The sequence below is a fragment of the Ammospiza caudacuta genome, chromosome 31 (genome assembly GCF_027887145.1).
Source record: "Ammospiza caudacuta isolate bAmmCau1 chromosome 31, bAmmCau1.pri, whole genome shotgun sequence".
In the NCBI taxonomy this organism is placed as follows: Eukaryota; Metazoa; Chordata; class Aves; order Passeriformes; family Passerellidae; genus Ammospiza; species Ammospiza caudacuta.
In genome coordinates this window covers 3,109,471-3,121,677 of record NC_080623.1, presented here as the reverse complement: position 1 = coordinate 3,121,677, position 12,207 = coordinate 3,109,471, and the positions used below count along the sequence as shown (strand labels likewise).

Here is a 12,207-nt window from a genome sequence, read left to right as displayed (position 1 = left end):
CAGACAATCATGTTTAGAAGTCCTCCCTGTTCCATCTCCCCCATCATCCTCACCTGTCTGTCTGTCTGTCTGTGACCCCCTGGCTGCTTTCATTTCAATCTCACTTACATGATTTCCATAATCTCGCAATCTTTTGCCAGACAATCCTGTTTACAAGTCTTTTCCGTTCCATCTCCCCCATCATCCTCACCTGTCTGTCTGTCTGTCTGTCCATCCTGGCTTACCTAAACTTGCTTTCATTTCAATCTCACTTATATAATTTCCATAATCTCACAATCTTTTTCCGGACAATCCTGTTTACAAGTCTTTCCTTTTCCATCTCCCCCATCATCCTCACCTGTCTGTCTGTGTGTCTGTCTGTGTGTCTGTCTGTCTGTGACCCCCCTGGCTGCTTTCATTTCAATCTCACATATATAATTTCCATAATCTCACAATCTTTTTCCAGACAATCATGTTTAGAAGTCCTTCCTGTTCCATCTCCCCCATCATCCTCACCTGTCTGTCTGTGTGTCTGTCTGTGTGTCTGTGACCCCCTGGCTGCTTTCATTTCAATCTCGCATATATAATTTCCATAATCTCACAAATCTTTCCCCAGACAATCCTGTTTACAAGTCCTTCCCGTTCCCTCTCCCGCACCATCCTCACCCTGCCGGCCACGCCTGGGCTCTCCGGGCGGCTCCCGCAGCCCCGCGGAGCCGCAGCGGCAGCGCCGGGAGATGAATGGGAGCTGTCACAGGCACCTTGTTTGCCGCTAACCTTTGGAAATGCCACGGCGCCCCCGGGCCGAGGCTGCCGGGGGGAGCGGCCCCGCCGGGATTGTCGCTCTGCGCCTCCAATTAATCTCCCGGTGCTAACGAAGGAGCCGGGTGACAGGGAGGGGATGAGCCCGGGGCCGTGGGGAGAGAGGGGAAACCACGAGGAGGGAGAGGGGGAGGATGACAGGGGGTGGGGATAGGAGGGGACAGGGGATGGGACAGGGTGATGGTAATGGGGACATGATGGTGGTAATAATGGGGACAGGGATAGGGACAGGATGGGGACAGGGATGGGATCAGGGGGAGAAAGGAGATGGGAACAGGAGGGGAAAGGGGATGGACACAGGGTGAGGACAGGGGTGGGGACAGGGTAGTGGTAATAATGTGGAGAGGGTGGTGGCATTAATGAGTCCAGGGTGGAGGTATTAATGGGGACAGGGTGGGAAAGGGGATGGGGACAGGATGGGGACAGGATGGTGACAATAATGGGGAGAGGACGGTGGTATTAATGGGGGCAACGTGGTATTATTAATGAGGACAGGATGGCAGTAGGGTTTGGGACGGGGTGATGGTAATAATGGGGGTAGGATGGAAAAGGGGATGGGGACAGGGTGGGGACAGGATGGTGGCAATAATAGGGACAGACTGGTGGTAGGGACAGGAGCAGGCTGGTGGTACTAATGGGGGCAAGGTGGTGATATTAATGGGGACAGGATGGGAAAGGGGACAGGGATGGGGACAGGCTGGCAGTAGGAACAGGGACAGGATGATGGTATTAATGGGGACAGGATGGTGGTGGGACAGGGACAGGTTGATGGTACTAGTGGGGACAGGGTGGTGACATTAATGGGGACAGGGTGGGAAAGGGGATGGGGACAGGATGGGGACAGGATGGCAGGAGGAATGGGGAGACAGTGATGGCAATAATGGGGACAGACTGGTGGGAGGGATGGGGACAGGGATGTGATATTAGTGGGGACAGGCTGGTGGCAATAATGGGGAGAAGGTGGTGGTAGGGATGGGAGCAGGGGAGGGACAGAAACAGGCTGGTGGTATTAATGGGGGCAGTGTGGTGCTAATAATGGGGACAGAGCGGTGCTAGGAACAGAAAGAGGCTGACGGTGGGCATGGAGACAGACTGGCCATGGGGACAGTCACAGGCTGGCTGTAGGAATGGAAACAGGTTGGCAGCAGAGATGGGGACAAACCTGGCACAGGGACAGGTGTTGGTGGCAATGAGGCCCTTGCTGGGGCTGTCATCATTCCCAGCCCCTCTCTCGGGTGCTGGAGCTCATCCCAACCCATCCAAGCCCCCTGAACCCCCCTTTGCTGCTCCCCTCCCCTCCACCAAGGTGACCGAGGCTCTCGGGGGAGCAGCTGACGGCGCCTGGCCCCGGCAGCAAATGGGATGTGAGTGGCCATCAGCGCCGGGCCTGACAAACCAAATTGATGCCGAAGGCACCGGGAGCCTTCCCCGGTCCCTGTGCAGCCGCCTCCGGCCCTTCCCGCAGCCCTGCCCGCTCCGGGGGCGCCACAGGGGCCTGCGGACACACGGGGGGTGGAGAGCAGCTAAAGCACGGAACGATGCTGGGGGATGAGGATGAGCAGGGGGATGGGGATGAGGATGAGGATGAGGATATGAGGATGACAATGAGGATGAGGATGAGCAGGGGGTGAGGATGAGGAGGGGGGCGAGGATGAGGATGGGGATGAAGATGAGGAGGGGGGTGAGGATGAGAATGAGGATGAGGATGAGGATGAGGATGAGCAGGGGGTGAGGATGAGGATGGGGGTGAGGAAGGGAGCTGTGTAAATGCAGCCGTGCGTGTGACAGTGAAAAACAACATCTCAGGTAACCTGTGCGGCAGCAGAGCCGCTCACTGGCCAACGCTGAGAACAGAGCGGGAGGGGGGCGGCACTGAGACCCCCCAAAGCATGTCCAGGAGGGCACCGAGACCCCCTCAAGGCGTGTCCAGGCGGTTTAGGGACACTGGGGACAGGGATGGGGACAGGGAGGGAAAGGGGATGGGGACAGGGTGGGGACAGTGATGGGAACAGGATGATGGTAATAACGGGGACAGGATGGGAAAGGGGATGTGTCTAGGAGGGCACTGAGAACCACCCAAGCCATGTCCAGGAGGTTCAGGGGAACTGAGACCCCCCCCCAAGATGTGTCCAGGCAGTTCTGGGGCACTGGGGACAGGGTGGGAGAGGGGATGGGGACAGGGATGGGGACAGGGATGGGGACAGGATGGGGACAGGGTGGGAGAGGGGATGGGGACAGGGTGATGCTAATAACGGGGACAGGATGGGAAAGGGGATGTGTCCAGGAGGTTCAGGGGCACTGGGGACAGGGATGGGGACAGGATGGGGAAAGAGTGGGAGAGGGGACGGGGACAGGGGATGGGGACGGGACAGGGGTGGGGACAGGGTGGGGAAAGGGGATGTGTCCAGGAGGTTCAGGAGCACTGAGATCCCCCCAAGGGGTGTCCAGGAGGTTCAGGGCACGTCCACACCCCGACAGGAGGCACCGAGCAGGAACACGAACATGAATATTTAACGCGAGGTGTTCCGCACCTGCCCTGAATGCCGACAGGGGGGTGACCTTGGCTCCCCCAAACCTCCCCGTCCCTGCTCCACCCGCCCGCTCCGAGCCCCCCCGGCCCAGCAGGGCTCGGCGGGGGCTGCGGGGGTCCCCCCGCGCTGCCGGTGCCGCGATCGATCGCTCCGGGCTGCAGCGCTGCTCTGCAATTCCCTTTCATCCCCCGGCAGCTCCTGCGCAGGGGTTGGGGGGATTGGGGGGGTGCCAGGCTGGCCCCGAGACCGCGGGGGTTTGGGCACCTCTGTTCCTGCAGGGATGGGGTGGTTTGCTCTATCCGTGCCCCCCCAGCCCCTGGATCTGTCGCACAACGAGTGTCTGTCTGTCCGTCTGTCCGTCTCTGCTCCACTGCCTGCCCATTCCTGTCCCCTCCCTGTCCCCCCCGTCCCATCCCTGTCCCTTCCCCGAGTGTCTGTCTGTCTGTCCTGCTCTGCTTCCACTGCCTGCCCATCCCTGTCCCATCCCTGTCCCCTCCTCTCCCAACCATGTCCCTTCCCTGTCCCTTCCATGTCCCTCCCCTGTCCCTTCCTGTCCCCTTCTGTCCCTTCCCTGCCATTCCCGTCTCAGCCTCTTCCAATCCAACCCCATCACCCCACACCGAGGGGATTGGAAAGGGAAACTGAGGCAGGGGAGGAAGGGCACGGGCACCTGCGGCACGGCCTTGGCTACCAGCCCTGACTGAGATGGAAATTCAGAGCTCAGAAACTTCCAGAAACCCTTCCCGGAGGTGGGGGCTCGGCAGGATGAGCTGAGAACCCCAGATTTGGGGGGCTCGCAGTGGGGTGTGAGGGGTCCCAGACCCGATGGGTGCAGAGATGGGGTGCAGACCCCACCCCTCTCAGCTTGGGGGGTTCCCCCTCTCCCTCTCCCCTCGTTATCATCTCCCCATCCCTGTCCTGCCCCTCCCTCTCCGGCTGGCTGAGGGCGCCCGGCTTTGAAGCTGCGTTGAAAAATAGATAAGGGAGAGGCAGAGCCGAGCCGGGAGAGAGCCGGGGGGAGCGGGGGATGGCCGGGATGGGGGTGCGGGGATGGAGCTGAGCTGCGGCTCGGCAGCACCTCCCGAGGGGCTGAGACACCCCAAATGGGCTGGGAGACCCTAAAAGGGCTGGGAGACCCCAAATGGGCTGAGAGACCCCAAATCCCCTTCCCACAGACGCGGTGGGACTGCCTAGGGTTCCTCTCTCAGAGCAGATTTAGGGGCAGATCAGGGGGGTCCCAGGGATGGGATGGGGCTGAGCTGCGGCTCTGCAGCACCCGCCGAGGGGGCTGAGACACCCCAAAGGGGCTGAGAGACCCCAAATGGGCTGAGAGACCCCAAATCCCCTTCCCATGGATGTGGCAGGGCTGCCCAGGGTTCCAGGGTTCCTCTCTTAGAGCAGATTTAGGGGCTCAGCCCTGGCACAACTTGGGCGGGTCCCAGGGATGCTCTGCACCACCCCCCGAGGGGTTGAAACACCCCAAAAGGGCTGAGAGACCCCAAATCCCCTTCCCACGGACATGATGCCACGGTTCCTCTCTCAGAGCAGATTTAGGGGCTCAACCTGGCACAGATCTGGGGGTGCAGCGATGGAGGCTGAGCTGCAGCTCTGCACCACCCCAAATGGGCTGAAAGACCCCAAATCCCCTTCCCAGGGACGTGGTGGGGCTGCACGCCCTGCTCAGGGTTCCTCTCTCAGAGCAGATTTAGAGGCTCAGCCTGGCACAGCCAGAGCAGGTTTAAGGGCTCAGCCTGGCACAGCCAGAGCAGGTTTAGGAGCCCATCCTGGCACAGCCAGAGCAGATTTAGGAGCCCATCCTGGCACAGCCAGAGCAGGTTTAGGAGCCCATCCTGGCACAGCCAGACCAGATTTAGGAGCCCATCCTGGCACAGCCAGAGCAGATTTAGGAGCCCATCCTGGCACAGCCAGAGCAGGTTTAGGAGCTCAGCCTGGCACAGCCAGAGCAGATTTAGGAGCCCATCCTGGCACAGCCAGAGCAGATTTAGGAGCCCTGGCACAGCTTGGGGCAGTCCCAGGCATGGGTCAGATGGAGCCTCTTCACTCTTAATTCTTCTCCAAGGAAAAATCCACTCTAATGAAGGGAATTTAGGGCAATTGAAAGAAGGTGCAAGCTCCTTTAAAAAATAAAATCATCTCTGTTTTAGAGGCGTCCTCCTCCTTTAAAAAATAAAATAATCTTTATTGTAGATTCTTTAAAAATAAAATAATCTCGAATCAAATAATTTCTTTTATAAATTAGTTTATTTTATACAATTAATATTTTATTATATTATTTTATTATATTTATTTTGATTCTATTTTTTAAAATTAATATCAAAATTCATCTTTCATTTTATAAAATTTAAAAAATTATTTTAGAGCCATCCTGCTCCTCCTTTAAAAAATCAAATGATTTCTTTTATAAATTAATATTTTTATTTTATAAAATCAATATTTTTATTATATAATTTTTATATTTTATATATTTTTATTTATTTATTTATAATATATTTATTTTATTATATTATATTTTAATTATATTTAAATCTATTTTAAATATTTTATATATTATATATTTTATTATATTTTAAATGGATATTAAAATTAATATTTTATTTTATAAAATTGATATTTTATTATATAATTTGTATTGTATTTATTTCGGTGATATTTTAAAATTTGTATTAAAATAATATTTTATTTTATAAAATTCATGTTTTTATAATATAATTTTATTATATTTATTTTGATGATATTTTTAAAATTAATATTAAAATTAACATTTTATTTTATAAAAGAAAAAAAATATTTTAGAGCCATGATGCCAGCATCACCCCCAGCAATGTCAGGAGCCATTCCCTGATCCTGCCTCGATTTTCCGGCCCCTCCAGCTGGTGCCCGTGCCCATCTCCCCCTCCCCGCTCCCCCTGCGGGGCTCCAGGTGACCCCGAGCAGCTCCGGGTGACAGTGATTGACGAGCCCGGGGCTGCCGCGGCAGCTGGCAGGGCACGAGGGCACGGCGGGCACCCCGCGAGGATGAGGAGGGGGCACCGGGGTGAGGGACAGGGGTGGGGGCCCGCGGTGGGGCTGGCAGCTGGATCTGAGCGCTGGTGGCAGTGCCAGGGACGGGGGAGGGGATGGTGCGGTGCCAGCCCAGCTGGTGCAGGAGGGAGAGGATGAGGAGGGAGGAGGAAGGAGGGTGAGGAGGGGGCTGTAGGTAGAAGGATGAAGAGGGTGCAGGAAAGAGGATGAGGAGGGGGCTGTATGCAGGAGAATGAGGAGGCTGCAGGAAGGAGGATGAGGAGGGTGAAGGCCCCTGATGAGGAGGGAAGAGGTGGGAGAGGAGGAGGAGGGAGAAGGAGGAAGGAGGATGAGGAGGGGGCTGTAGGTAGAAGGATGAGGAGGGTGCAGGAAAGACGATGAGCACGGTGCATGCAGGGGGATGAGCAGGGTTCAGGCAGGAGGATGAGGAGGGTTCAGGTGGGAGGAAGAGGAGGGAGGAGTAGGTAAGAGGATGGAGAGGATGCAGGGGATGAGGAGGGAGGAGTAGGGAGAGGATGAGGAGGGTGCAGACAGAGGGGGGAGGAGGGTTCAGGTGAGATGATGAGGAGGGAGAAGTAGGTAAGAGGATGAGGAGGGTGCAGGCAGAGAGATGAGGAAGGGGCTGTAGGTAGAGGATGAGCAGGGTGCGTGCAGGAGGATGAGGAAGGTGGAGGCAGAAGGATCAGGAGGGTTCAGGTGGGAGGAAGAGGAGGGAGGAGCAGGTAGAGGAGAGGAAGGTGCTGTATGCAGGAGGATGAGGAGGGTGTATGGAGGAGGATGAGGAGGGTGCAGGAGAGGATGAGGAGGGTGAGGCAGAGTGACGAGGAAGGCGCTGCAGGTAGGAGGATGAGGAGGGTGCAGACAGAAGGACGAGGAAGGGGCTGTAGGCAGAAGATGAGGAAGGAGGAGCAGGTAGAAAACGAAGAGGGCGCAGGCAGAGGGATGAGCAGGGTGCGTGCAGGAGGATGAGGAGGGTTCAGGTGGGAGGATGAGGAGGGTGCAGGCAGAGTGAGGAAGGCCACCAGCACATCTCACCCCCTCTCCCCTCTCCCCAGACCATGTGTGCCGGCAGCCACCTCCCCAAAGCCTTGGGCTACCTGGAGATGGGCACCTCAGCCCTGCTCAAGGACGTGCCCTACGGTGCCCTGAACCCCCCAGCGCTCCACCCCGGGCACCTGATCCCGGCAGAGCCCCCCAGGGTGGGCACGGGTGTCCCGGCTGGCACCTCCCACAGCCCCTGGCACTGGCAGAAGAACCAAACATCCCTGGAAGCCCCGAACCCCCGCGCCCACCGCAAGCCCAGCCTCAAATCCAGCCGCGCCAAGAAGATTTTCGGCTGGGGCGATTTCTACTTCAACATCAAAACGCTCAAGTTCAGCCTCCTGGTGACGGGCAAGATCGTCGACCACATCAACGGCACCTTCAGCGTTTACTTCAGACACAACTCCTCCAGCCTGGGCAACGTCTCCGTCAGCATCGTGCCGCCCTCCAAGGCCGTGGGCTTCGAGGTGGTGGTGCCAGCCCTGCCAGGGCCGGCTCTGCGTGCCCAGCAGAGCACCCTGCCCGAGGGGCGCCCGGCCAAGGCGCTCAACTGCCACGTGGAGTACGAGAAAACCAACAGGGCCAGGAAGAACAAGCCGTGCCTCTATGATCCTTCCAAGGTTTGCTTCACCGAGCACACGCAGAGCCACGCGGCCTGGCTCTGCTCCAAGCCCTTCAAGGTCATCTGCATCTTCATCTCCTTCCTCAGCATCGACTACAAGCTGGTGCAGAAGGTCTGTCCCGACTACAACTTCCAGCAGGAAAACCCCTATTTTGGCTGATGGTAGCAGGACAGGGGTTTGGTGGCATTTGGGGGTCTCCTCTTCATCACTGTGACCCTCAGGGTCATCTGCATCTTCATCTCCTTCCTCACCATCAAGGTGCAGAAGGTCTGTCCCAACTCCCAACTACAACTTCCAGCAGGAAAATCCTTATTTTGGTTGATGGCATAGGGACAGGGGGGGTTTAGTGGCACTTTGGTGGCACTCGGCACCTTGTCACCCTCAAGGAGCCTCCTCTCCTCCTCTTCATCACTGTGACCTTCAAGGCCATCTGCATCTTCATCTCCTTCCTCACCATCGACTACAAGCTGGTGCAGAAGGTCTGTCCCGACTACAACTTCCAGCAGGATAACCCCTATTTTGGCTGATGGCAGTGGGACAGGGGCATTTGGGGGTCCTTGTTACCCCCATGAGAGCCTCCTCTTCATCACTGTGACCTTCAGGGTCATCTGCATCTTCATCTCCTTCCTCAGCATCAATGGTGCAGAAGGTCTGTCTCAACTACAACTTCCAGCAGGAAAATCCTTATTTTGGTTGATGGCAGTGGGGCAGTGAATGTGGTGGCACTTGGGGGTCTCCTCTTCATCACTGTGACCTTCAAGGCCATCTGCATCTTCATCTCCTTCCTCAGCATCAATTACAAGCTGGTGCAGAAGGTCTGTCCTGACTACAACTTCCAGCAGGAAAATCCTTATTTCGGCTGATGGCAGTGGGGCAATGGATTTGGTGGTACTTGGGGTCCCTGTCAGCCTCCTCTTCATCACTCTGACCTTCAAGGTCACAGGAGCCTCCTCTTCATCACTGACCTTCAAGGCCATCTGCATCTTCATCTCCTTCCTCACCATCGATTAATCGATTACAAGCTGGTGCAGAAGGTCTGTCCTGACTACAACTTCCAGCAGGAAAATCCTTATTTTGGCTGATGGCAGTGGGGCAGGGTTTTGGTGGCACCCACAGGAGCCTTTTCTCCTCCTCTTCATCACTGTGACCTTCAAGGTCTTCTGCATCTTCATCTCCTTCCTTAGCATTGATGGTGCAGAAGGTCTGTCCTGACTACAACTTCCAGCAGGAAAATCCCAATTTTGGTTGATGGCAGCGGGAACAGGGGTGGTTTTGGTGGCACCCACAGGAGCCTCCTCTTCATCACTGTGACCTTCAGGGTCATCTGCATCTTCATCTCCTTCCTCAGCATCGATTACAAGCTGGTGCAGAAGGTCTGTCCCGACTACAACTTCCAGCAGGAAAATCCCCATTTTCAGCAAGAAAATCCCAATTTTGGCTGATGGCAGCAGGGCAGGGGGGGTTTGGTGGCACTTTTGTGGCACTTGGCACCTTGTCACCCCCACTGCAGCCTCCTCTTCATCACTCCAAGCCCTTCAAGGGCATCTGCATCTTCATCTCCTTCCTCAGCATCGACTACAAGCTGGTGCAGAAGGTTACAACTTCCAGCAAGAAAATCCCGATTTTGGCTGACGGCAGCGGGGCAGGGGGGTTTGGTGGCATTTGGGGGTCTCTGTCACCCCCTCTGCAGCCTCCTCTTCATCACTCCGTGCTGGGTTGTGGGACAGTTGGTACTGGGGGTCCTGGACCCCACCCAAAGCTGTTCCATCATTGGAGTTCAGTTGGGGCCAGGGTTTGTGGGGTTCACCCCAAAATGACATCCCAGCCCTGCAGCACAATGGGGTACAGGCAGTTCTGGGGGTCCCACCCATCCACTGGGACCCCATAATTGGGGTACACCTGTTTTGGGGGTCCCCCATTGAGACCCCAGCACTGCAGCCCCCTATTCTAGGATACACCTTTTTCTTGGGTCCCCTCCAATCCTGAGACCCCATCCCTGGGGTACATCTGTTTTTGGGGGGTCCCCTCCACCCCTGAGACCCCATAATTGGGGTACACCTGTTGTGGGGGTCCCCTGGTGAGACCCATCATTGGGGTACATCTGCTTTTGGAGATCCCCCACTGAGACCCATCACTGCAGCCCCCCATTCCGGGGTACACCTTATTTTTGGGGTCCCTTCCACCCCTGAGACCCCATCATTGGGGTACACCTGCTCTGAGGGTCCCCATTGAGCCCCCATCCCTGGGGTACACCTTTTTTGGGGGGTCCCCTCCACCCCTGAGACCCCATAATTGGGGTACACCTTGTTTTGGGGTCCCCCCATTGAGACCCATCACTGGGGTACATCTGTTTTTGGGGATCCTCCATTGAGACCTCATCACTGCAGCCCCCCATTCTGGGGTACACCTTGTTTTGGGGGTCTCTTCCACCCCAGAGACCCCATAATTGGGGTACACATTTTTTTGGGGTCCCCTACTGAGACCCCATCATTGGGGTACACCTTTTCTGGGGGGGTCCCAGCCCCTTTCCCCACTGACACCCCATCACTGCAACACTGGGAATCCCGGACCCCCAAAAACCCTTGAGACCCCTCCCCACTCTCCAAAACCCCTTGAGACCCCCCCAAAACCCCTTGAGACCCCTCCCCACCCCCCAAAACTCCACTCCTGCCCCCCCCCATTGGGTACAACTGGTGCTGGGGGTCCCGACCCCCCCCCCAAACCACTGAGACCCCTCCCCACCCATCGAGGTCTCCCCAAATGCAGCTTCGGGGAACCCCCCATGCTTGGGGGGCACTGGGGGGGCGATGCCACCTTTAGGGGGCACAGGGGGGGCACATGTGGGTGCTTTTTGGGGGGGTCTCAGTCCTTGTGCCCCCTCCTCTCGGGGGCTTCTTCTGCATCTTTTTGGGGTTTTTGGGGTTTTTTTTGTACAGAAAATGAAAATGGAAAAAAAGCGGAAAATAAAGAAAAAAAAAGGCTGGGAAATGAAAAGGGAGTTTGTTGGTCCTGCCATGAATGGGGGTGGGGGAGAGGGAGGAGGGGGGACCTCAAAATTCGGGGTGGGGGACCCTAAAATTAAGGATGTGGAGTGCAAGAATGGGGGACCTCAAAATTAGGGATGGGGTGTGCGAGGATCCCAAAATTAGGGATGGGGGTGCAGGGATGGGGGACCCCAAAATTAGGGATGGAGGTGAAAGGACCCCAAAACTCGGGATGGGGACCCCAAAATTGGGGAAGGGGGGTGCAAGGATGGGGACCCTAAAATTGGGGATGGGGGTACAAGGACCCCAAAATTAAGGATGGGGGGCGCAAAATCCCAAAATTAGGAATGGAGGCGCAAGGATGGGGCACCCCAAAATTAGGGATATGGGGGTGGAATGTTGAGGGATCCCAAAATTAGGGATGGGGGGTGAAAAGAAGGGGGACCCCAAAATTAGGGATGGGAGGTGGAAAGAAGGGGGACCCCAAAATTAGGGATGGGGGGTGGAAAGAAGGGGGACCCCAGAATTAGGGATAGGAGACCTCAAAATTAGAGATGGGGGGGTACAAGGATGGGGAACCCTAAAATTATGGATGGCAGGGATTGGGGGCCAAAATTCGGGATGGGAGACCCCAAAATTAGAGATAGGGGGGTGCAAAGATGGGGGACCCTAAAATTCGAGATGGGAGTGCAGGTATCGCGGACCAAAATTCGGGATGGGGGACCCCAAAGTTAGGGACAGGGAAGGTGGAAGGATGGGGGACCCCAAAATTAGGGATAGGGATGCAGAGATAGAGGATCAAAATTAAGAATGGGGGACCCCAATATTAGGAGTGGAGAACCCCAAAATTAAGGATGGGGGGTGCAAGGACGGGGGACCCCAAAATTTGGGATGGAGGACCCCAAAATTAAGGGTGGGGGACCCCAAAATTCGGGATGGGGGGGGCAAGGACCCCAAAATTCGGGATGGGGAGTGCAGGGATCGGGGCCCAAAATTCGGGATGGGGACGCCAAAATTGGGGATGGGGGGGGGTGCAAAGATGAGGGACCCCAAAATTCGGGGGTGGGGGTGCAGGGACCGGGCTGGCCCCGGTTTTGTGGGGAGGGGAGGTCTCGCCCCTCCCCTTTCCCGTCGGCCCCCGCGGCCCCGGTGGCTCCGCCCTCCCGGCAGCGCGCGCGTGGGGGC

At 56.2% G+C, this 12,207-nt stretch overlaps 1 protein-coding gene across 1 annotated transcript; it reads left to right on the top strand.

Annotated features, from left to right (window-relative positions):
- Positions 1 to 7,172: 7,172 nt before the first annotated feature.
- NXPH4 (neurexophilin 4) lies at positions 7,173 to 8,197 on the top strand. Its single transcript, XM_058821990.1, has 2 exons — positions 7,173 to 7,325; positions 7,430 to 8,197. The coding sequence occupies exons 1-2, from the start codon at positions 7,173 to 7,175 to the stop codon at positions 8,195 to 8,197; spliced, it is 921 nt and encodes a 306-aa protein (XP_058677973.1).
- The last annotated feature ends 4,010 nt before the right edge of the window (positions 8,198 to 12,207 follow it).